The sequence below is a fragment of the Aplosporella prunicola genome (assembly GCF_010093885.1).
Source record: "Aplosporella prunicola CBS 121167 unplaced genomic scaffold K452scaffold_93, whole genome shotgun sequence".
Taxonomy (NCBI): domain Eukaryota; kingdom Fungi; phylum Ascomycota; class Dothideomycetes; order Botryosphaeriales; family Aplosporellaceae; genus Aplosporella; species Aplosporella prunicola.
The window spans coordinates 1-22,523 of NW_022983621.1; the positions used below are offsets into that span (position 1 = coordinate 1).

Here is a 22,523-nt window from a genome sequence, read left to right on the forward strand (position 1 = left end):
GAGGAGTTGGATAACCTCTTGCTGTTGGGATACTAGTAGGGCTAGTGTTTTATTGTTTGCGTTAGTCTTGGCTTGAGGGGTTGCTGGTGTGGACTGTGTGGTATAGCTGTTGGAGCTGCCGTCTTGTATAGAGATTACGTGAACTTCGTCTTCTATATCCTGGTTAAGCCTGCGGCTCGCCTCGTGGCGTCTCTCTCTTGTGTTCTTGTAGGGAGCAGCTGATTGGGACCGGGTGATTCTAGTTGTGCTTAGTAGAGTAGACGTTGACTAGCGTCGTATACGTGATTCGGTACTAGGGTTTGAAGCTATAGTTTAGACGCTGTGCTAAGTCTGCGCTTTAACCACCGGTGAGAGAATTTGCGTCTAGTAGGCGTAGACGCTATTGTAATAGAGCCTAGCCTTACGGCCGCGCTAAGGCGGTGTAGGCTTTGCTACTACGATAAGGTGTTGTGTGTGCTGTGCGCCTTCTTTTGCTGGTAGTATTGGCCCGGGTCGGGCCTTGGTTAGTAAGTTCGGATCTGGCTTTTGGTTGAGCGATTAAGTTCGATTGATTCGATTAATTGATTAATTGATTGATTTCTATAAGCTATGCAGGTCTCTATGGGACCTATAAGCTATCCTTGCGTAACCTACTATAAATATAACACTTCTTAGTCTTACCTAAACGCCCATATATAAAGAAATCCTGCCCTTTTTTAGAGGGCCTGCTAGCTAGAGAACCGGCCTATAGCGAGTAGAAACTACACCACTACCCGGACTATCTTAACGCTTAGTTTCTAACTTTCCCTTAGCCCATCTACTAGTTTCCTAGTCTGCCTATCCTCCGCTCTACTTCTCCCCCTTAGTAGAAAGGATATATCTCCCCATCGGTTCCCTGCTAACGAGCGGATTTCCGTTCGCAGGTGCGCCCATAGGGGACATATAAGAATAAGGTGTTAAACTATCTCCTCCGCCAGTCCACACTAGCACTTTACAGACTCCGCTCTCTTAATCCAGGAGAGGTAAGCCTGTAGGTGTGTGTGGTTTATCCTACACTAAGCGAGGGCGTTGGCCTGTTCCGCCCCGAGGCCTAGATATAACTGCGGCTGGTGCTTGCCTAGAAAGGCGGCATCTAGTCGACGTAGATACCCGCCCTACGGTGTAGGTCTAGCTTCCGCTACTCCCCGCTCTTCCTCAATCTTCTGCCGAAGTAGGCCAAGAACGCTCGCCCTGCACCTCCGCCTCTCCTTGAAGGGAAGCGTCGGGGCTAGGCCCTGCCTTGTGGTCTCTTTCGCTGCACTATCGGCGGCGACGTACATCGCATTGCTCAAAGAGACTCGCAAGTGAGAAAGCGTACGTAGTTATCCCCGACAGACGGCGTTCCTTTCACGTCGCACAAGAACGTCAGACGTCACTCGTCAGTCGCGGGGCAGCCCGGCGCGGCGCGGTGTCACATGCCGTGGTTGCCAGGGCATCCTGTCGTGCAACTCTGTTAAAACTGCAGCGCCGACGACTGCATCTCCCGCACCCGCACCCCGTTATTTCTTCCAGCCATGTCCACCCTCGACACCATCTGCGACCGCGTCCGCGCCTGGCAGGAAAGTTTGCGCGTCGCTGGCGCTTCGACGCCCCCGCCTTCTTCGTCGCCTCCGCCTTCGTCCCCGTCATCGCCTTCGTCGCCGCCTTCGTCGCTGTCGTCGCCGCTGAAGCGCAAGGCCGCTGCCATGGCCGATCGCTCTGCTTCCCCGAAGCGCCGTCGGGTTGCTAGTGGCGCGGATAGATGCGACCGTACCGACAACGGCACCGACCATGCTACGCCCTCACGCGCTGGCTCTGTCTTCTCGAATGCCCCGGTGTTTCCTCCCGCATCCACGGCGTCGCATACTACCTCGCCAACCGTGTCGTGCCCTCCTTCGACGACGGCGTCGCGATCCCGTGGATCGAGTCCAAACAAACTCGGCGCTCGCCAAATGCTTATCGATCTCGACATTACCGTGCCGGCTTTCAACTTGGGTCACTCATACGGTGATGATGATGACGAGGACATTACCATTAGCGATATTGAAGACGAGAACATTGGCGACAAGGAAGATGAGGATGAACTCCCATCGGGTATACGAGAACTCGTCGAACGACTCTCCCAAGGGCGCATCCAACAGCAGTGCATTCCGAGGGTGCTTCAAAAAGTCTTACGCCGCTTGCACAAAGGCCAAGAGTGCATTCCCGAAGACGCTTTCGCCAAGCCCACCTCGCCTTCCATGTCGACGGAGCAGGCACGTAACCTGCTCAAATTGGTACGGGAGATACATCGGGTTGCGCTTCTCGCTTATGACGACCTCGAAGAGGAGACAGACTGGTACGATGTCGTAAAGGCTGTACTTACTATACCGGAAAGCCCGATCATCCTCAAGAAGTGCGCAAGAAAGGTTGTCGCCACGGAGCTGCTGCCGCTCAAGGAGGGCAAACCAATCAAATCGGTTGGGGTCGATTGCTTTCTGCAGTTCGACATCAAGAAACCGGAGATTAAAGACGTGGTACACTCAGCGCGTCAGAAATGCCCTAGCTTCAACTTCTCGCCCTTCAAGAATGCGGAGGCGTGCCGGTCCTTTGCGGCTGCCTTTGTTGAGGTCAAAACCCCCTCGGGTATCTTTACCGATGGTGTTTACCAGTGCGTGGTCACCACTGCTGCTTACCAGGAGCGGTTGCTCGGCTTCATCGGCTTGGCCAAGAGGGCAATGGCATCGTCATCAAGCGGAGACCAAAACAACCTCCCGTCCACGAATGGCTCCCACCCAGCAGCCAATCCGAGCAGTCCTTCCAGCGATGGCGTCCTCGCGTCCAGCGTTCAGAGCGTTTCGTTGAGCAACGGCTCGTCTTCATCCAACCCCACGACAGTCTTATCCAATGGCAATTCGACATTGCCCAACTCCCCCGTCGATACGGACCCTTCGAGCAGGGACATGCCTTCGTCCACAGCGGAGCAGCCACTGTCCAGCAACCCAAAGACCAATGAGTTTCTCACCTACCTCCCGGTCATAGGCTGGGTAGTGCATCACCACGCCTGGTACCTCCACATCGCCTTCAGACAGCCAGACAACACAGTCGTAAGTGCAATCCGCTCTCATCCCTCATCTCCTCGCATTTCTCGAGCCGCACACCCAACTAACTTCGTCCCCACAGAGAGTCCTCGGTCCCTTCCTCTGCGGCAGCACATCAACGCTCTACGAGATCTTCCGCCTGCTAAAAATGGTCCGCGAGGTCCACGACTGGGCCACGCAAACCATGTGGCCGGCGCTCAAGGAGGTCATGCAGTTCGCTACGCCGCAGCAGCTCAAGGAGCAGGCAGAGCGGCAAGTAGCTGAGGCGCTGCAGAAGACGCAGGAGGAGTTGGCGGCGCAGCAGGCGAGGGTCGCTGAGCAGCAGAGGGCGCTGGCTGGGCCGTCGAATACGTAGCGTGCTTGGGTACGCGATTGCGCCTCTTAAGAGGGTGATTCGGCTTTGTCTTCTTAAGGGCGGTGCATGGTCGCCGCCGGGTTCTGGTTAGTGTTACCTTGGCGACTCGTCTGCGTGGGTGTGGCTGGCTGGCTTTAGTCTTTACGTAGTCCTAGCTCAGGTATATGGGAATAAACAGTCCTACATAGACCTTACTCATGCTTCTGAAATTAAAAACTTCTATGTATACAACTAACTTACTTTAAATCCTTCTATGCTGCATCTTGTCGTGATACGAATATCAAAGCTCTTCTATAGTAAAATAATAAATACATTATATAGCCCTCTATTAAATACAACTTGTTTATGCCGCGAGAAGGTGGACGCGGCGGTATAGAACCGGAGTTTCTATACCTATATACTTAGCGTTTTTTATGCCGCTTTGCGCAGACACGGACTTCTGTCCCGGCTGGGTGGGTAGGTGCTTTTTCTTTGTTGCCTGTCGGCTTTTCGCTCCCGGAACGGTGATGTAGGTTTGTATTTGCTTCCTGAATTCGCTCTACGGCTTCGGTCCACCTTGGCGTTGCTAGTAACTTCTATTAAATACTCTCGACGAATCTGTAGCAGGGCAGGCGTCGTGCTGCCCGTTCTTCTATTGCTCTCTACGCGCAGCTTATGATCTTTCTCCTCTAGCAAGAGCTGCACGCCGCCCGCAGAAAATGCGCTCTTACCTACCCCGCTGAAGCTTAACCATGCTACCGCCTTTCTGAACCCGTAACGTAGTATCTGTAGAAGAAACTTCTGTACAGATTCGAGAACCGCAATACTTACAGTTTAGTATAATACTTACTATAGCTAACATCCTATAGTACTCCGAGTCTTATACGGATACGGTCGCGGAAAGCTTTGCGAGAACAGTTTAGCTTTACGGTAGTTATTATATTTAGCTTGGCTTCTTCGGCGGAGTGAGTATGCGCATTATATTCGAATTTATCTCCATCTTTTCTTCCGTTCTTGAGTCTCGTATCTTATACGCCTACGGCCTGCGATAAGCAAGGGGTTCTGGGGATAAGGAAGGATTCTTAGCAGAGTGAGCAAGGAATCGAGAACCACAGAAAATTCGCCACTACAATGAACATGGCTCTGCCTCTCCCTTGGCTATGGCGTTGGATCTAAGGACGAGGAATAATAATATTGAGAATACTGTTCGCACGACCGATAGGCTTGCTAAGACAGTCGAAGAATATTAACAATTTTACTGCAGTCGCCTTGGGTGAAGGAGCCAGGAATGTTGTCTTAATCACTATATCTAGATCGACATCTCCTTCCTCTGGGAAGCTATGCACTTATAAAATCTCAGCAAGGCAATGCGCCTATGCCTCAGTGGCTTTCGTAGGGGCTTTCTATTCATTAGTAAAAACACACTGTTTGGTAGCTGAAGCGAGAGCGGCCAGACCCGACGAGCTATTCTAGAAAAACTAAAGCGGCTCTATCTGGATATTTAGCTTTGGCTGAAGCGGCTCCTTAGGCTTTTGTTGTTAACGGGATTCGAGTTTAGAGATCGTGTAAGAATATAACCGGGTGATGGCAATTCGTACTATAGTAGTATTACCTTGTTTCGAGTTCTGGGGAACTGACCCTTGATTTGTATTCTCTCTTGGATGCTTTAGTTAAGCAATTTCAAACACAACGTCGAGAGCAACCTGACAAAGATGGGTTATAAACATGGAAATTCAGGCACTTCAATCTATCAACGAGTTAATAATAGAGGACTCAAAGCCGCAATTAACTGTTACGCCCAGATGGAAAAGTCAAAAGTTAAATTAACTCCAATGCCTACGAATATCTACGAAACCGTGGTCATCAGCCAGTCAGAAAGGTCTCCCAAACGCTCGCTCTCACCACTGCGGCGGCTTCGTTATCTACTGCTTAACGCCCGCCCCCGAAATTTCTTACAGGCAGCGAAAACATATTTCTAGACAATTGTTCTCAATCTCAGCGCAAGTTAATAGAGTTCTTTCCTGCCTCGGCAAGTCGAAAAACCTTAAATCTTCAATGTCGTGGTCCTTGGCTGCGTGATGGTCAGGAGCTGTAGCTGTCGGGGAAAATTCGGCTTGACTTACCTATTTTGTTGATGATCCCGCCGGAGCCGGGACAAATGGCTACTTTCGGGAATCAGTCCGCCTGTACGCCAACGCAGTCGATAAAACAGATTTTCAACCCGGTCGCATTTTCTTCCCGGTCTCAATCACTTCTTCATGATGAGCGACGTCGCTCAGGTTGCTGAGGATGTCAACACCATCTCAACCTTTCTTTCAAAAGAAGATATTTCAGACATTTCCTCCATCGAGCCAGTCGATTGCATCATCCTCTGCGTGTCCTCAGTGCTATATAGCGCCGATACCATTTTCACCGCTCTCCGATCCCGACCCGACTTGACCAAAGCGCTGGTTCTTTGTGGCGGAGTGGGGCATTCCACAAACTTCATCTACGAGGCCGTAGCGGCGCATCCAGTGTTTGGGGCGCTTGCATCGGAAATCCAAGGACTCCCCGAAGCCCAAGTCCTGCACGCGATATTCAGGCAGTTCTTTGCGACACCAGCACACATAACAACGGGACCAAGAATCATCCTAGAGGACCAGTCCACCACATGCGCAACCAACGCCACCGAAGCGCGCAAACTCCTCGACGCCCACGGCATCCCCAGCCCTGCCACAGTCGTCGTCGTGCAAGACCCAACCATGGTGCGCCGCACGGCCGCATGCTTCGAGAAAGCGTACGCCGATTTGCCTACCAAGCCGCGCTTCCTCGGCTGTCCGGTTTTCGTCCCGCTTCTGAGGTCTGTTGATGATGGGAAGCTGGCTTATGCCATGGCGGATTTTGGTTCCCCGTTGTGGAGTATGGATCGGTTCTTGAAACTTGTTATGGGTGAGATACCGCGTCTGCGCGATGATGCGAATGGCTATGGCCCGAGGGGCAATGGGTCTATTGCGCATGTTGATGTTCCTGATGGGGTTGAAGAGGCTTGGAAGCGCTTGGCGAGTGCGATTGCTCATCGGAGGTAGTGATGTTTATTAAAAAGACTCGATTGTTATTGTAGAAGATAGTTTTAAGCCTCTTGTCCAGCTTTTCTGCAATTGAGTCGACGTGGTCCTTCAATGGGCCATAAATTGTTGTTACGCTGGGCTACAGTCAGGTGACACGTGCAAATCTTAGACTTTCCCTTTCGCAGCTTAGCGTAGTTTGCGCTCGCCGAGTCAGACTCCCACGCATCCACGCTGTGCTCGCAACTGGACGAGATCCTAACCAACAACCAATAACCAGCAACTCGTTTTCACATTGTCCCATTATCGCATTCATCATCCCAAGGCCTCCTGTCAGTGATTGTCTCCCTTCTAAAGCCAATGCTCCGACACATAAATTTTGCGCTCAGCGTTAAAGGTGACGCTCCATGACGCCACTGACGATCATCCACCGGAAGATTTTGCCTATTTGGGTAGGCGTTCCAGTCGCATCCGCCGGAACGCTTTAACAAGCGGCCATCCACATTCCTTCCGAGCAACTCTTCCGTCCGACATTTGCTTCGTGTGACAGAATGGACGTTTCCGCACCAACACCAGTGCCGAGAAAGGTTCCGAGCGCCTGCCAACGGTGCCGACGACAGAAGCTCAAGGTAAGCTGATTCTGCCATCGAAATTGAGACGTTAATTGAGCAGATTGTGTGTGCAGTGCGATATCCAGCGCCCTTGCAGCCTTTGTGTGAGAGCCGGAGTTGAATGCTCCGCTGCGGAAAACTCGTCCATTTGGAAGCCGCAATTCCCGTGCCAGCCTTCTCAAGGCAACAGAAGCCGGAAGAGAACGGCGACGGCTGCGCAGCATGCGCAGAAGAGGGTGCGTCGTGCAGTTCCGGTGCGTAATAACACTGCCGGGGTTGCGCCGCCGGTGCCGGACCCGGAACCGGAACCGGAATCGAGTCTCCAGCGTCAAATCTCTCCGGTCGAAGACGACTCTGCTGGAGGTCCTGAACACTCGCCGGATCCGGGACCAGCGGGAAGCACTTCTGTCGGCAACGTCACTGAACAAAGGCCGCCCAGTGTGTCGGCAATTCCTGACGTGTCCTGGATTTCTAGCTCAGCTGCTATAGATTTTGCGGAAGAGGTAACTGAATGCTACCATGCGAAGTGCAACTACATGACATTTGCTAACATTGAGCGAAGGCATTTCACCAACACGAAACAGCCGCACTTGAGGAATCTGAGACTTCGGCATTTTCCGCATGCCAGTGGGCGCAAGCACGGCCAGCCGACCGTGGAAATTTCCCCGTGCTTGCCCAAACACTAAGCCTAGGATCTCCCAGCATGGCTCGATCCATCAAATCATCAAAGCGAGCTGAGGTAGAACTTATGTCAATCATTCCAGCACTTGAGCCTGCCACGTTGCTCGTGAACAACTATTTTGACAGAATCCATTGGTTCATGTTGGTCTTTCATCAAACCGATTTCATTGAAGGGTTCCACCAGCTATACACCAGACTTGGACACCATCCAACGGAGATGAATGTTCGTCTCGGCTTTCTCAGTGTGTTCACATCCGTCTGCATTGTCAGTTTGCGATACACAAATGCCGAACAGAGAGCAACACTGGCAGGCTATGGTGTTCATCCGGACAACTTGCAAGACAGACTCCTCACTGCTTTGAGATTGAGGCTCTTTGACGTTGTTTCGCTTGGTTCCATTGAAGCAATTCAGACCTGCGTTCTCCTGGGCAGCTTCTTCTTATATCATGGAGAACCCGAGCTCGCATGGCCAATATGCGGATGCGGGTTGCGAATAGCACAGGCCTTGAATCTTCATCGACAAAAGTCCGCAAGGTCATCTGCCTCGCCAGATCTGGATGATCCCGTCCAGCGAGCCGAAGAGACAAGGAAGCGGTGCTGGTGGGCCGTATACGAAATCGAAACATTCTGCTCAATGCTGTACGGTTTTCCTCTGAGCATATCAGACGACGACTGTGACGTTCAGCATATTGACCCGTATCCGGTGAGGTCAAAAGATCCAACTTGGGAGTCTGCGACTTGGCGGGCAACTGGTCAGGCTACACTGCTCTCTTACAAATTTTCCATGGTCCAACTGTCGACAATTGTCAAGTCAGCACTGACAGACCTGTATGGGCTACGCCAAAGCCTGCCTGGAAAAGGCAGTGCCATCCGGAATGACGGATCAAGATTGCAGAACCTGATTGCAGGTGTGAACAGACTCGATTCGAGGCTTCAACAATGGTACACAAGCCTCCCCAAGCAACTGCAGTCGGAAAAAAACGAAGTCCCTGCACCTGCACAAGGATCGAATCCCGCTGCATCAATGCAACGACACCTCTTTCAACTTCAAGCGCTTGCGCTCAAGCTTGCCTTCGAAAATGCCAGGATTCTCGTGCACAGGCCTCTCTTATCCTATAAGATGGTAGCGTCTCACGGAATTCCTGAAGGGCAGAGCTCTTCTGCCACTTCGCCGCCTGATCCATTCCGTGTGTCGACTGTGATCTGTAGAGACGCCGCCCTACAGATAGCCAAAGTTGGCTCCACGCAGGTTTTCAAAGATGCTGCAGATACATATGCAGTTTCCTTCATTTCTCTGCATCTTTTCACTGCAGGTGTTACGTTATCCATCATGACGAGCCCAGACCCGCTCAGTCAAGCATCACATGAATCAAAACTCGGTATTCGACGCCTAATGGAGATGCAGTCGCGATTGAAGTCCAAATCAATTGTTGCTGAGCAGGGCCTTGGGATTCTGAAAAAGTTGATGTCGCTTGTGTTGTTGAAAGAAAAAGAGAAGATGTTTGAGTTTCCTGAAGGGCCTGTGGACGAAGAGCGAGGGCGTGAGCCAGCAAACTCTCGATCCGGATTTGAGACAATGTCAATCGCTGAGGCTGACAGTCATGGGGCGGGAAGCGGTCAATCAGCAGTAATGCCTGAGAGACCTGCAGATCAAAATTCGCAACAAACAGTTGAGATTAGGCCTTCTGGAGTTGAGCCAATGCAGCCGGCAACCACGAGTAATACCGAAGAACTGCCTTTCGACTTTTGCGAGGATCCAATAATGGCGCAAGCACTTATTGACTTTGAACAGGGTATGTATGTGCTCCATGATGGTTATTGTTCTGACCTTGTTATAGCAATGACCAACGTCCCAGATGCGTCATCTGGGGATGTATTTCTTTCTTTCAATGATGAGTTTTCCGCCGAAAGTTGTTTCAGTGGACAGGATCAGAGCTGGATCTGGGGTACGAATCTGTATAGCTGAAAATTCGAATCGAATCTGGGCTTGGTTTGCCTCTGTCCGTCCAACAAATTCCTTTGTCAGTTTTTGCAGAAGAGTTGTCCCATGGTTTATGCATACAATGTGTAGCATACAGTGAGAGAAACACGAAAAACGCAGTCCTTGAACAAACGAACAGGTCCCACCTAAGCAACACTAGTACCCTCCATCTTGATCCTCCGCCATCGGCTTAAACGTAACCGTAGTCGGCTCATCCGTGATCCCGCGCCTCCTCGCCTCCTCCAAAATAGCGACCGTAGCAGTAGCGCCAATCCTCGTAACCCCAACCGACATGACAAAGAGCAAGTCATCCAGCGTACGCACGCCGCCGGCAGCCTTAATCTGGATATCCTTGCCAGCGTGCTTGCGCATGAGCTTCAGATGCGAGGGCGTCGCGCCCTTGTAGTTGTACATCCCACCCGGCTGCTTCACAAAGCCATACCCCGTCGACGTCTTGACAAACGCGACCTCAAGCTCCGTGCAGATCTCGCACAGACGCACGACGTGCTCGTCGGCCAAGAAGTCGTTCTCGAAAATAACCTTCAAGGCCGCGCCCTCCGCGCGCACAGCCTCGTGGACAGCGCGGATCTCGTCTGCCACGTACGCCCACTCCCCACTCAGCGCCTTGCCGACGTTAATCACCATGTCGATTTCGCGGGCGCCGCCGGCCGCGGCTTCCCGTGCTTCGAACACTTTGCTCGCTGTCGTGCTGTTGCCGTGCGGGAAGCCGATCACGGCGCACACGCCGACGCCGGTGTTGGCGAGCGTGGTGCTGGCGAGCGCGACGTGGTAGGGTTTAATGCAGGCGGTGGCGACGCGGTAGGTGCTGCAGATGGTGAGGCCGGTCTGGATGTCCGCGTCGGTGAGGGTGGGGTGCAGGAGCGAGTGGTCGATTGTTTTGGCTAGTTGGCTGAGGGTTACGGTGATGGTGTTGGGTGTTGGGGCGGCCATTGTGGTGGGTGGTGGGTTTGGTTGTTGTGGTGGTTGTGCTGTGTTGGTGCGCTGTCGTCGGTTCGGCTTGTGTGGTGGGAGATGCTTTTTTATAAGAGGCGGTTGTGTTTTCCTTATTGCCTTGGCAGCGTTGTTTTGCTGTACTGAGATGGAGTGAAGGCCTTAGTAGTGGCTTCTATCGGCGGAAAATTCCAAAAGCGGTAATCTGTCCCACCGGGTTTCTCGGGATGAGACTCGGAAGCTAGTAGATCCTTCGGAAGACTAGAACTAACAGCCTGCCTCGGCGGCAGCGTGCGTCGGCACGACGTGTAGTAGGCAAAAGTTTGTTATAATTAAAAGTGCGTACTGTGGACGTGTATACAATGTATTGCGCGGTGCGGAGCGAGTAGCGAGTAGAGAAGATCCCCGGGTCGTTTGTGTGTGCGATATAAGGTAATATGCTGGCTGGGGCTAGGACCTTCTGTCGCAAAATATGGAGGCTCTAGTAGTACCTTTTAAGCAAAGCCAAACACCTTTGATCGCTTACATACTTCTCTTACTATGCTTTAGTTCGGAGCCGGCCTGCATCGACCTCGTCCCCATTACGTTATCGGTCCAGATGTGCATATAGGTACTGATATCGCATCCAGGCTTTTTCCGCTGACCAGACAGATTCATCCGTCATTTACTCACACACATAAAGGTTGCTACACGAACAATCACAGCTCTACTACCTGCGGTACCAAAGTAGCAAAGCCGGAACACGAACGGCCGAGCGTTCCACATAAGTTTCCGGTAGTGCCATCACCAGTGGCGCGCGTGTTCTCTAGAGATTTATATACTCTACTGCGATTATACGTCTTGCGACATCCCTGGGATCATGGTATAGTGGAATAAAAAAGCTGCGCAGAATGGCTTATTGTAATACCTAGCCTCTTCTCCAGGGTGGTGCATTTTGCTCTTTTCAAGAAAGAGAAAACTGCTACCAAGGCAATGCGCAAAGAGTACGAGGCTTACATACGGGGTAGAAAGACTTGGACGATGCAAGGCGCGCCTGTGCTGGACTTTATTACCGTAGCTAGCGGGGCAAAGAGGAAGAAACCTCCGGGTCGGTCTACGGTGCGCTGTGCTCTCATCGCACTTAACGCCCCCTCGGCAGCGTATGCATCAGCGCAGCCCGCTCTGCAGGTACGAGGAACCGCGAGCGTACCAGACGGCTAAAAGTGCCTTTACTAGGCTGGTGTGCTTCGGTGCTGCGACAAAGAGCACCTTGCCCCCGCACACAACCTCGGCACCGCCGTAGCGACGTAAAATATTAATCTGCGCGCTATCGGCGTTAGCGGGCGATCGAACTGCCTAAAGAAAAATCGTGGCCGGGAGTTCGGCTTAGTGCGTGCCGCTAGAGAAGGGCTGTTTTTAACGTCGTTAGGGGATGCTTTGGAAATTTTCTATATATTATAGACCACAAGAGCAGTTAACCCGCAGGGTCGGAAAGACCTTGTAGGAAGGAGGCCCATACGGGCCTAGAGACCACAAGGGCTTAATGATTAATTGATTCATTTTACGTCTATATGCAGTTGGAAACTATAACGGACGGTCTATTTAGGACTGGCTAGGGGGTTTAAATACAAGATAAAAGCGAGGTAGTGCGAGGGATAGTTGGATCTAGGCCGAGGTTCTACGGGGGTTTTTCTTAGTAAGGAGTGCCGAAAAATTTTCCCGCTAGGTCGGGGGAAAGGCTGGTATGTTTTCTGGTTGTAACGTAATAACTAAGGCCTGCGGCCTGGTGCAAGTTGGGAGGGTAAGTAAGTTAGCTGTTCCGGTTCGTTTAATGTCGGATTTAGGTCCCTAGAAGCGCTGGTTGTTGCGTTCCCTTCTGTCTCGAGAAAAGTGTCTTGAATACACAAGCTAGTAGAGCAGCATACACAGCCATCAATTGCATCCGTCGCCCGCTATGCGATCGCACCACTAACATAGCTAGAAGAAACCTCTAACCTACCTACCTTAGAGTAACGGTAGAACTTTCGCAGCCTAGCAAGCTATAAGGCGCGATAACCATGCAGCTAGCAGGTTGCGTTGCGTTGTAGTAAAGCGTGACGGGTACAGCTCTCCCTTACTCGTACTTATCCTCGTACTTACGTAGGTATTACCCCACTTCCCCGCAACGGCCGCTGCTCAGGCAACAACAACATCAATTTCATACCCCGCCAAACAAACAAACCACCAGCACCATCCCATCTCATCCACAAACGCTTCCACCACCACCACCGCACCCGTATCACGACTCTGCCCCAGGTCCCACATCGAGAAGCGCAACCGCGTAGTGCGTAGTAATTAGGAGCGTCGCGTCGCCGTCATTCAAGGACAGAGCTTCTCGCGACCGCGCAGCGCCCGTCGCAGCAATCAATATGCGCAACCCCCGCCACCTTCCCTAAGACTCTAGCCCCACGGCGACACTATGCACGAGCTCCCGATCGCCAGCAGCAGAGCCGCACGAGGCTTGTTTCAACCTTAGCTCATCTCACACGGCCGTACCTAAGTTGGCGAAGATCAGACGCGGAGCGAGCGCCTTTCGGAACTATAATGGACGGAGGCGGATGCTATGGTTTTACGTAGTTGCTACGCTACTATCTATTACTGCTGCGGCAGGGAGAGGGGGGGAGCTACTTTTCTAGGTTGCTGACGTGTTCGCCGTGCTGGAGGAAGTAGGGCTTTGTTACGTAGACGCTCCCTTGTTTGGAATGAAGCACATGATAGGCTGGGAGTTAATAGATAGTATTACATTACGCGATTACTATTTCTACGCTCCTTCGCTAGCGACCGGCGCGCTGTAGGCTACGTTGCCGTTACGCGAGCTCGCTGAGCTTGAGTAGGGGAAGGATAGCTTAGTGCGGTATACGCGTATCTCGGTACTAACGTATGTATATACGGATTCCTAGCTAAACACGGTAGGTCGATGTGCAGCTATCTAACTCAAGCGAGACTAGCCTTCGCTAGCCGCAAGAGTGCGACCCGGTGGTTTAGTCCGTGGCGTGAGTATCTATTTATATATGTCTACAATAGTTGTTTGGCGCATATAGGTTAGACTTTTTCGTAAGTGGTTGCTCGTCTAGTGATTTTAATAGAGTGCGGTGGTGGCATTCGATTCCTACCAATCTCGAAGAATTTGCGCGCCCGCGCCCCCCGCGCGAAGCGAGTGCACGGGCTAACCCTATAATGGAGAACAATATCGATGTCCTAGGTGGAAGGATAGTAAAGCGGAAGGCGGTATCGCCGGCTACATCGTCGTCAGCGAGGGTCCTCCGTAGTAGAGTAGGGTCTCTAGAACCTAGAGATAATAAAAGGTACCCCCGCCGAGCTATGGCACCGGCGGAGACGGGAATTAAACGCGGGATAGACCAGCTTCTAACCGCGGTCGAGAGGTTAGAGGACTTAGTCTTAGAGCAGTCCGCAACGATCTAGCAGCTCTAGGAGACTCTCCTACACTAGGAGACAACTGCTAAGGAGCTCCACGATAGTATACAAGGCTAGAAAGGCCTTATAGACGCGTTAACAGCGGAGGTTAAAACCCTCCGCGCGGCGCAAGTAACTAATAAAACTACCCGCAAATCGTAGGCTAAGAAGGCCGAAGAAGCGCTAGCACAAGCCTAGAAACCGGCTACCCGCAGCTACAGCGAAGCAGCTAAGCAAGGGGGTACCTAAAACACTAGATAGACGCTCGTAGCCCGGCAGGCTAAGCCTACTAAGATAGGACCGCAAACGGACGCGGAAATAGAAGCTACGGTTATAGTAGAAGCGTAGAGAGCTAAGGATAAGGTAGACTATACTACCCTCAAGGAAAAGGTCGTAGCGGCCCTTAAAGCCTACAAGACTACCGAGATACTAGAACCCCAGTACATCAGAGCGCGTCCAGCCAACCGCTTCGACGTTATCTTTAAGAACCGCCGCGAGGCGGAGAAAGCGAGGAAACACCTATCCTAGGCTAAAGAGGCCATCCTAGGGGCTATAATACGCAGAGAATAGTAGTTCCTAGTTAAATACGATAGTATTCTAAAAGAACTCGTTATAGCTAAGGACGGGAAGGCTATTAACGAGAAGGCCCTAGAAGCCTTTACTAAAGAAAATAGCTCGCTAGAACTTTCGTACATAGCTAAAAAAGCGGCGTAGCTATCTAAACTAGGTAGTAAGAAGGAATTAGGTTCTATAGTAGTATAGTTATCCTCCCGTAAGGCAGTAGACTACCTCCTCCGCACCTAGATTATACGCTTCGGGTCGTCTACGGCCTTCTACTCGGAGTTCGAGTAGACTAAATTCTAGGAGCTTCCGTATTTTAGGTATAACACGTATAGATATAAATAGAGTTACTATACTCGTTCGAAAGTAGCCTGCGGAGTATACTCTAGGGAATACTAAATACGCTTCTATAAAAACTAGGCGAACCCTAGATACCTAGTATATAAGGGCCCGCACGCGGTATTTAATAAGAAATACCCTCTACACCTAAAGAATAAGACTAGGACTAGGGAGGTCGAGATAACTAACGCCGAGGAGAGAGAATTCCTACCCGACGCTAGCTAGCCCGATCCGGCATCTAGTAAGACTAGATATTAAACACCCTTAACCTACTATAGCTAAATATCGGGAAACGTAGGGAGGTTCAGCTAAGCCTCCTTAACGATACTAAAACGGCATAGTTCGACATTCTAGCTATAACGGAGCCGTACCTATTCGCCTTCTAAGGCGAGACGTAACCGAGAGTTACCACCTACTAATAGTAGGTAGCCTTTACTCCTTTAATTAATAGAGAAGACAGCTATATTAGGTATAGTTACCGGGTACTCCTATAGGTCTATACGAGAGTATAGGCCTAGAGGGTCCTAGTACAGTCACCCGATATAGCCGTAGTACTACTACGCTCCCAGCGGGGCCTAGTATTAGTATTCTTAGTATATATCCCTAGGAATAGCGCTATAGTCTATTAACGCGAAGACCAACTAGCGGAGCGGGTATAGTTACTACACGATACTATTCGCAAAACGAAAGAAAAGGAAGGGCCGGACCTCGAGATCCTTATTACTAGGGACTTTAACCGGTACGACCAGCTCTAGGGAGGGGATAGCATAGGCGAGGAGGCTAGGTAGGGGGAGGCTATAGAGATTCTAGAGTTTCTCAAGGCCTAACACCTCTAGTCTCTCTTACCGCCCGGGACTATCACGTAGGAATACTAAGGCCTTTATTTAAGGTTAATAGTAGACCTAGTCCTTACGTCCCTAAAACTAGCGGAACAGGTAGTATATTATAGAATTTATAAGATAGACTATAGGTCTAACTATAGGGTAATCGACTTCCGGTTCGATACCTCCCTAACGAAGGCACCCCCGAAAGAGAGATACTACCTATTTAAGAACACAGACTAGGAGCAGATTAGGTATAATTACCGACTACATTAACGCCCGCGAGAGCTTAGCTCTACGCAAGAGATCGATACTAAAGCTTTAGAGCTAGTTCGGGAGGTTTAAAGAGCTATAGAGATATATATCCTAAGGGCCCGCCTATCTCCGTACGTAAAGCGATAGTAGACCCGCGAACTTACTAACCTACGCTAATAGGTTACGCAACTACGGAACCGGGCAACGCGAATAAGACGCTAAGGAATCCTAATAGAAGCAATAGCAGAATAGTTAAAGGCCGTACGCCGACTCTATTTTAGTAAAATCGACCGCTAGAAGCGGATTCACTAGAAGGAGTTCATCGACGACCCGAATAACTTATAGAAAGCTAATAAGTATACACGAGTAGAAGCGTCTAGGGGTATAGTTCCTACCCTCTAAAGGGAAGGAAGCGTAGCTAAAACAGACTAAGAGAAAGCCGAGGTATTACTAGAGAACTTCTTCCCAGTATAGCCCTAACCGTACTAAGGACCTAACCTAGGGCAACCCCAGGAACTAGTCCGATAGGCCCCCCTTAGAGACGAGGAGGTCCACCGGGCAGTTTTCTAGGCTAACCTATAGAAAGCCCTAGGAGCTAACGGCTTACTCTTCCAGGTCTAGAGAGAACTATAGCCGGTTATAGGCTAACGGGTATATACCCTATACAGAGCATCACTTCACGTAGGCTACCTACCGAAAGCCTAGCACATAGCACAGATCGTCACACTTAGGAAACCCGGGAAACCCGACTATACAACGCTAAAGGCCTATCGCCTAATATCGCTACTACCTATAATCAGCAAGGGCCTAGAGGTAGTCGTAGCACGCAGGATATCCTACCTAGTAGAAGAGTACTCCCTACTCCTAGAAAACTACTTTAGAGCGAGGAGAGGACGGTCCGGAGAAATAGCACTAAACGTACTTAATAAACAGATCTACGACGCGTAGAGACGCCGGAAAGTTCTCTCCCTAGTTATATTCGACATACAAGGAGCCTATAATAGGGTTAATAAAGAGGTACTATATTAGAGACCAGTAGAACGCCGCCTACCTCCTACGCTAGTCCAGTAGATAGACAGCTTTTATAGCGAGAGGAAGGGAGCGGTAATAGTTAACGGATTTATATCGCTACTCTAGGAGATACGCTATCCGGGATTACTATAAGGCTCCCCCCTCTCGCTAATTCTATACATCCTATTCAACGCAGGGCTAGTAGACCGACCTATTACTACGAAAGGCGGAGCCCTTAGCTTTATAGACGACTACACGGCGTAGGTCGTAGGGCCGTCTATTAGCTATAACGTAAACCGCCTCTAGCAGGAGGTAATACTATAAGCCGAGTAGTAGGCGGAAAGCAGCGGAGCGACGTTTAATAAAGGGAAAACCTACCTCATTTACTTCGCCCGTTTAGACCGGCTAAAGGACACCCCGCCTAAAGAACTATAGTTTAAAGGTAAGGAACTTAAGGCTAAAACAGTAGTTAAGATCCTAGGGGTCCTCATCGACTAGGAGCTACGAATAAACGCGCATATAGCTATAGTTACAGCTAGCGCGCTTAAAAAGTACCTCGCTATAAGGCGACTTAAGGGGATTCGCCCTAGGGGAATACGACAGCTATTCTAAGCAGTAGTATACCCTACGGTCGACTACGCAGCTTCAGTATAGTACGGTCTAGGACGGCGGGGAGTAGGACGGCGGGGAGTAGGCCGACTTATTATATAGTTAGAACAAATCTAACGTCTTAGAGCCCAATCGGTAGTCGGAGTATTCCGCACAGTAGCGGTATTAGTCGCCTAGGCAGAGGCTAGCCTCGCACCAGTAGAGATCCGCCTAAGGGCTAAGGTCTCTAAACACCTCGTAGGGGCGTACTCGTTACCTAGTACTAACCCGCTAAAGGAGTATATTACCCGCTAGGCTAACTAGAGGGACGTCTTCCGGTCGCCTCTTTAACAGGTAGGAATACGGTATAGAGACCTAATTGCCCCTACACGCGCCCCCCGAATAGAGACGGTACGGCTATAGGAGGAACCCCCCTAGAGAACCTAGCCGATAGAAACCACCCTCTTCGATAAAGTACAGGAAAGACACGCATACGAGAATAGGGAGGTTATCTAGACGGATAGTTTAGTACAATATAGACTAGCGGGAGCAGCAGTAGTAAGATTAGTAAAGGAAAAACTATATACTATCCGAGCCGAAACGGTTAGACGGAGCAAATCCTTCCCAATCTAGGCTGTAGAGCTCTAAGCTATTGCATAGGCAGTAAGTAAGACGGTCGAAGGAGTAACGAAGAAGAAGGAAAAGAGACGGAGGCTACCGTAGATCGCTAGACGCACGGTATAGATAATTTCGGATAGCAGAGCCGCGCTTAGGAGGGTAGAGAAGACTAACCCCTAGGGATTAGGATAGTAGCTAGCCGGCGAGATTAGGAGGGGGGTAGAAGCGAGTCGAGCTAAAGGCGTAGACATTAAGTTTGCGTAGATCTAAGCTTACTTAGGGAGCACGGGACATAACGCCGCCGACAGCGCAGCTAAGGAGACTACTAGGCAGGGCCTAGCCCCAACACTTCCCTTCGAGGAGAGGTAGAGGTATAGGGCGAGCATCCTCAGCCTACTACGGTAGAAGATTAAGGAAGAGCGGGGAGTAGTCGAGGCTAGACCTACGCCTTAGGGCGGATACTTACGTCGACTAGATACGGCCTTTCCCGGCAAGCACCAACTAAGGTTATATCTAGGCCTCGGGGCGGAACAGGCCAACGCCCTCGCACAGTACAGGATAAACTATACACACCTACAGGCTTACCTTTCTTGGATTAAGAGAGCGGAGTCTGCAAAGTACCAGTATGGACTAGCGGATGAGACAGTTCAACACCTCATTTTCACATGTCCCCTATAGGCGCACCTGCGAACGGAAATTCGCTCGTTAGCAGGGAACCGATGGGGAGATATATCATTTTTACTCGGGGGGCGAAGCAGGGCGGAGGATAGGCAGACTGGGAAACCAGTAGATGGGCCAAGGGAAAGTTGGAAACCAAACGTCAAGATGGTCCGGGCAGTAGTGCAGTTTCTACTCGCTACTGGCCGGTTCTCTGGCCAGCAGGCCCTCTAAAAAGGGGCAGGATTTCTTTGTGTATGGGCGTTTAGGTGAGATTAAGAAGTGTTATGTTTACAGTAGGTTACGCTAGGATAGCTCATAGGTCCCATGGAGACCTGCATAGCTTGTAGAAATCAACCAACCAACCAACCAACCATGTCTACAATCCTCCCCGAAAAGAACCACAGAAACCCTACCACCACTGGAACTCCGGCTTCAGGACTGCGTCCTCGTCCTCGCTCTCGCTCTCAGTACCGACGACGCCGTCGTCATCATCGCTCTCGTCTTCCTCTCCGTCCCCATGCTCGTGCTCCTCCCCCTCGGCCTTATCACCCTCCTCGTCGCCCTCGTCCTCGTACTCTTCGTTCCTGCTCTCGCGAGCCTCTTCCTCGCGCGCCTGCTTCTCCTCAACACCCTCCCCGCCCTCTATATCCCCCTGCTCCTCCCCTCCACCAACAGCCCAGTTGCTGCCCTTTCCCACGCGGCGTCTCTTGGTTGCGGGCGCTATGGCCTTCACTTCGGCGGGCTGGGGCTTGCGTGGCGACGACGGGGTGGAGCCGCGCGTGTCGTCTTGCGGCGCGACGTTGCTGGGGGGGCTGACTAGGTCTGAAGCCGTGCGCTTGTGGCGGACGACAATGGTGGTGGGTGTGCCAGTGGTGGTGAAGATGGGCGTAGCGGCGGCGGCGACGACGGTGCTGTCAGCAGGGGTGATGGTGGTGAGCGCGAAGGCAGAGACGGTGCCGGTGGTGGTGGTGGTGGTGTGTGTAAAAGGGTGTGAGGGCGGGCAAGTGTGCGTGAGAAGGTGTTGTGGTGATTGATGGTAGAGGTTGCGTGCGGGAAGGAGAAAAGAGGAAGGGCGAAGTGAAGTTGTGTAGTTGTGTTGCGCCGGCGGCGGAAGGTACTGTTGCAGAAAGCACCTTAGACAGACTGCCCGTGTTCGATTCCCGGTTCTATCGCGATTCTTTTTTCTTTTTGCTTTGTTCGTATGTCAAGTCGACCTCTTTGCCGCACGCTTGAAGTCAAAGACGCCGCCCCAGCCCGAAGCAAACACTCCAACCCACCACGCCATTCCTCCCGATGCTAGCCAGCTCGTCAAGCAGCCTCCGCCACAGCATCTTCACCCTCATCTTCAACCCCCAGCCCCGCCAACACCCACCATCGCATGCCCCAGCGCCCCAGTCCCGACGGCCACAACCACGCAGCACAATCATCCACAACCGCGAACCCGCACAGCGCGCCACCAATACCGATACCGTCGCAAACAAGTTCCCAGACCTCTACGACATCGCATACGCCATGATCCACCTACGGCTGTTCCACCAGCAGTGCTGGCTGCTTCTCACTCTCAGCGGCTTGCGCTGCGCCGGTTTCCATCGCACCCTCAACCCAGGCCTTGAACTCAACCCGCACCCATTCTCCAAGCCGCCGGAGTGCCGTCAGCACGCTATAGCACCCGAGCAGCGAGGTCGTGCTGCCTAGGTACATCTTCCCATACAGTGTCTACACCGACAGTCAGCAAGCAGCCCTCACTCAGCACAAGCTATCAGAAGCGAACGTACCACACCTCCCCCCACACACCGCGCCCACAGCAGCCACCACTCGGCGCCCTGCACATACAGGACCGGCAAAACCGGCATACCCTCTTCCTCCGTGCCAAGCTCTTTCATCCTCGTAAACCATGCCGCCGCCCACACTGCCAGCTGGACTTTCGCGGCCTCTTCGCCGCCGTCCTGGGATTTGGTCACAATACTGACGCCGGCAGGCCGCCGTCGCAAAGCGGTGTAGGTGGTCTGGTTAACAGAGCTGTGCCTTTGGGAGGCGTTGCCTTGGTGGTCGGCTGTGAGATGCTTGCTGATGGCGTGTTCGAGAGTGGAGCCTGGGCCGGAACAGAGGCAGAGGGCGTAGTTGACCATTTTGGCGTCGAGGAAGGTGCCGCGGAGGTTGCCGGGGAGAAGGTGAGGGGAGATCTTCGCTGATGTGCTGGACGGCGGTTAGAATCGGCGTGTGTTTGAGAGGCTACATTATAGGCTGGGACTGGGAAGAGGATGGAACAGAAATCCGAGGATATCTGCAACTAAACCGGTATATCCAAAGGGTGAAACTCCGTGCGGATTGCGACTGCGGGCGAGGACCAAAGCCGAAGATGAGGCGGCCGAATAATCAAAGAAAACTAGAAAACCACTCACATGTAAAGAGGCCTGACTTCTCGCTCACCACTCAGCGCCAGCTCAAGGACCTTTTGATGGACATTACTGTTCCAGTTCGTCGCCGCTTCGTGCTCTTCTACACAACGACAAGACTCCTCACGAATTGAAGTCACGGCTGAAAGCTCCACGAGGAGTCTGTTTCCATTTTCCTCAGCCCGCTCAGCGCGAAACTGATGGTCGAAGAATGTGTGTAGACCACCAGAAGCTTCTTCAAGCTCCATCTGTTTGCGCGTCAGCATGGGCATTGTAATGTTGTGGAACAAGGAGATGTGACAAAGAAGCTTGTTGAAGACCTGGAAACGTACCCGGATCGATCGAGGCAGCACACCGACGCCCATTCCAAGTGCATTCAGCTCTTTATACAACTTGGCTGCTGCATCGCCAAGGACATTAACGTCCTGCATCTCAACATACCGAAATCCTCCATCCACAAGCTGCAAATCAGACATGTTTTCAACTGGGTTGGCACTGCGCTTCCTCGTAGGTCCTCCTGCTTCGGAAGAATCGCCAGACCCAGAAGCGCTAGTTGAGGCATCGCAATCATCGTGTCCTTTTCTTTCTGCCGCAAACTGATCGGCCCCCTCCAATTTAGCGCGATAGCGATAGGTGAACGGGAAAAAGAACGGCGCTTGATGCACAGTCTGAATAGGCGACTGCACAGAAACAGCACCCACACGCGGCGGCCGCGCCGTCTGATCAACATCATCCAACTCCGCTTCATCAACGTCTTTGCTCTTGCGCTTCCCCGGCGTCATCAGAGGCTGCTGCGTGAGGCGGCGGCGCTTCCGGCCTGCCTGATCGGGCGCGGTCGCTGGAACACGTGCGCGTTTCCTGGCAGTTGGCGCCCGGAAGTCGGACCGCAGTGCGGAGGACACGTCCGAGATCCATGCCGAGACTATGGTCGTGGTCAGCATGGTGGGGGTGGGGAATGCGGGGCGTTCTTTGGTGGGGTTGTAGGGGGGTTGTTTGTTGTTGCGCGAGCGTGGACCCTGGCCCGAGGCTTTTGGCGCCGCTGGGTGGCGTGGCACGTGATATAGATTAGCTACTACTTTCCTTGGAGGAATTTTACGTGCTTTTATGGCTAAACCCTGACGAATTCTTTGTAAATGAGCTTGCTTAAGCAACTTCGATGAACT

General features: G+C 51.8%; 7 protein-coding genes across 7 annotated transcripts; 5 read left to right on the forward strand and 2 right to left on the reverse strand.

The window, feature by feature from the left end:
- Positions 1–1,532: 1,532 nt before the first annotated feature.
- Positions 1,533–3,585, forward strand: K452DRAFT_347480 (uncharacterized protein; the record flags this gene model as incomplete). The annotated part of the gene is made up of 2 exons (XM_033545495.1): positions 1,533–3,083; positions 3,160–3,585. The coding sequence occupies 2 exons, from the start codon at positions 1,533–1,535 to the stop codon at positions 3,430–3,432; spliced, it is 1,824 nt and encodes a 607-aa protein (XP_033391317.1). The 3' UTR covers positions 3,433–3,585.
- A 2,087-nt stretch (positions 3,586–5,672) lies between these two features.
- Positions 5,673–6,530, forward strand: K452DRAFT_322961 (uncharacterized protein; the record flags this gene model as incomplete). The annotated part of the gene is made up of 1 exon (XM_033544580.1): positions 5,673–6,530. One exon carries the CDS (start codon positions 5,673–5,675, stop codon positions 6,474–6,476), a length of 804 nt encoding a protein of 267 aa, XP_033391318.1. The 3' UTR covers positions 6,477–6,530.
- Positions 6,531–7,006: 476 nt separating this feature from the next.
- Positions 7,007–9,745, forward strand: K452DRAFT_363064 (uncharacterized protein; the record flags this gene model as incomplete). The annotated part of the gene is made up of 4 exons (XM_033546552.1): positions 7,007–7,084; positions 7,141–7,569; positions 7,629–9,540; positions 9,586–9,745. 4 exons carry the CDS (start codon positions 7,007–7,009, stop codon positions 9,711–9,713), a joined length of 2,547 nt encoding a protein of 848 aa, XP_033391319.1. The 3' UTR covers positions 9,714–9,745.
- A 139-nt stretch (positions 9,746–9,884) lies between these two features.
- K452DRAFT_239073 (uncharacterized protein) lies at positions 9,885–10,679 on the reverse strand (the record flags this gene model as incomplete). The annotated part of the gene is made up of 1 exon (XM_033537697.1): positions 9,885–10,679. One exon carries the CDS (start codon positions 10,677–10,679, stop codon positions 9,885–9,887), a length of 795 nt encoding a protein of 264 aa, XP_033391320.1.
- Positions 10,680–15,901: 5,222 nt separating this feature from the next.
- Positions 15,902–16,075, forward strand: K452DRAFT_239066 (uncharacterized protein; the record flags this gene model as incomplete). The annotated part of the gene is made up of 1 exon (XM_033537696.1): positions 15,902–16,075. A coding segment is annotated over one exon (174 nt), but the record flags the coding sequence as incomplete, so codon positions are not given.
- Positions 16,076–19,240: 3,165 nt separating this feature from the next.
- Positions 19,241–20,132, forward strand: K452DRAFT_172611 (uncharacterized protein). The gene has a single exon (XM_033535817.1). The coding sequence runs from the start codon at positions 19,289–19,291 to the stop codon at positions 19,778–19,780; it is 492 nt and encodes a 163-aa protein (XP_033391322.1). The 5' UTR covers positions 19,241–19,288; the 3' UTR covers positions 19,781–20,132.
- Positions 20,133–22,344, reverse strand: K452DRAFT_172610 (uncharacterized protein). The gene is made up of 4 exons (XM_033535816.1): positions 21,693–22,344; positions 21,367–21,608; positions 20,740–21,160; positions 20,133–20,680 (listed from the first exon to the last, which is right to left on the reverse strand). Exons 1-4 carry the CDS (start codon positions 22,299–22,301, stop codon positions 20,486–20,488), a joined length of 1,467 nt encoding a protein of 488 aa, XP_033391323.1. The 5' UTR covers positions 22,302–22,344; the 3' UTR covers positions 20,133–20,485.
- Positions 22,345–22,523: the final 179 nt, after the last annotated feature.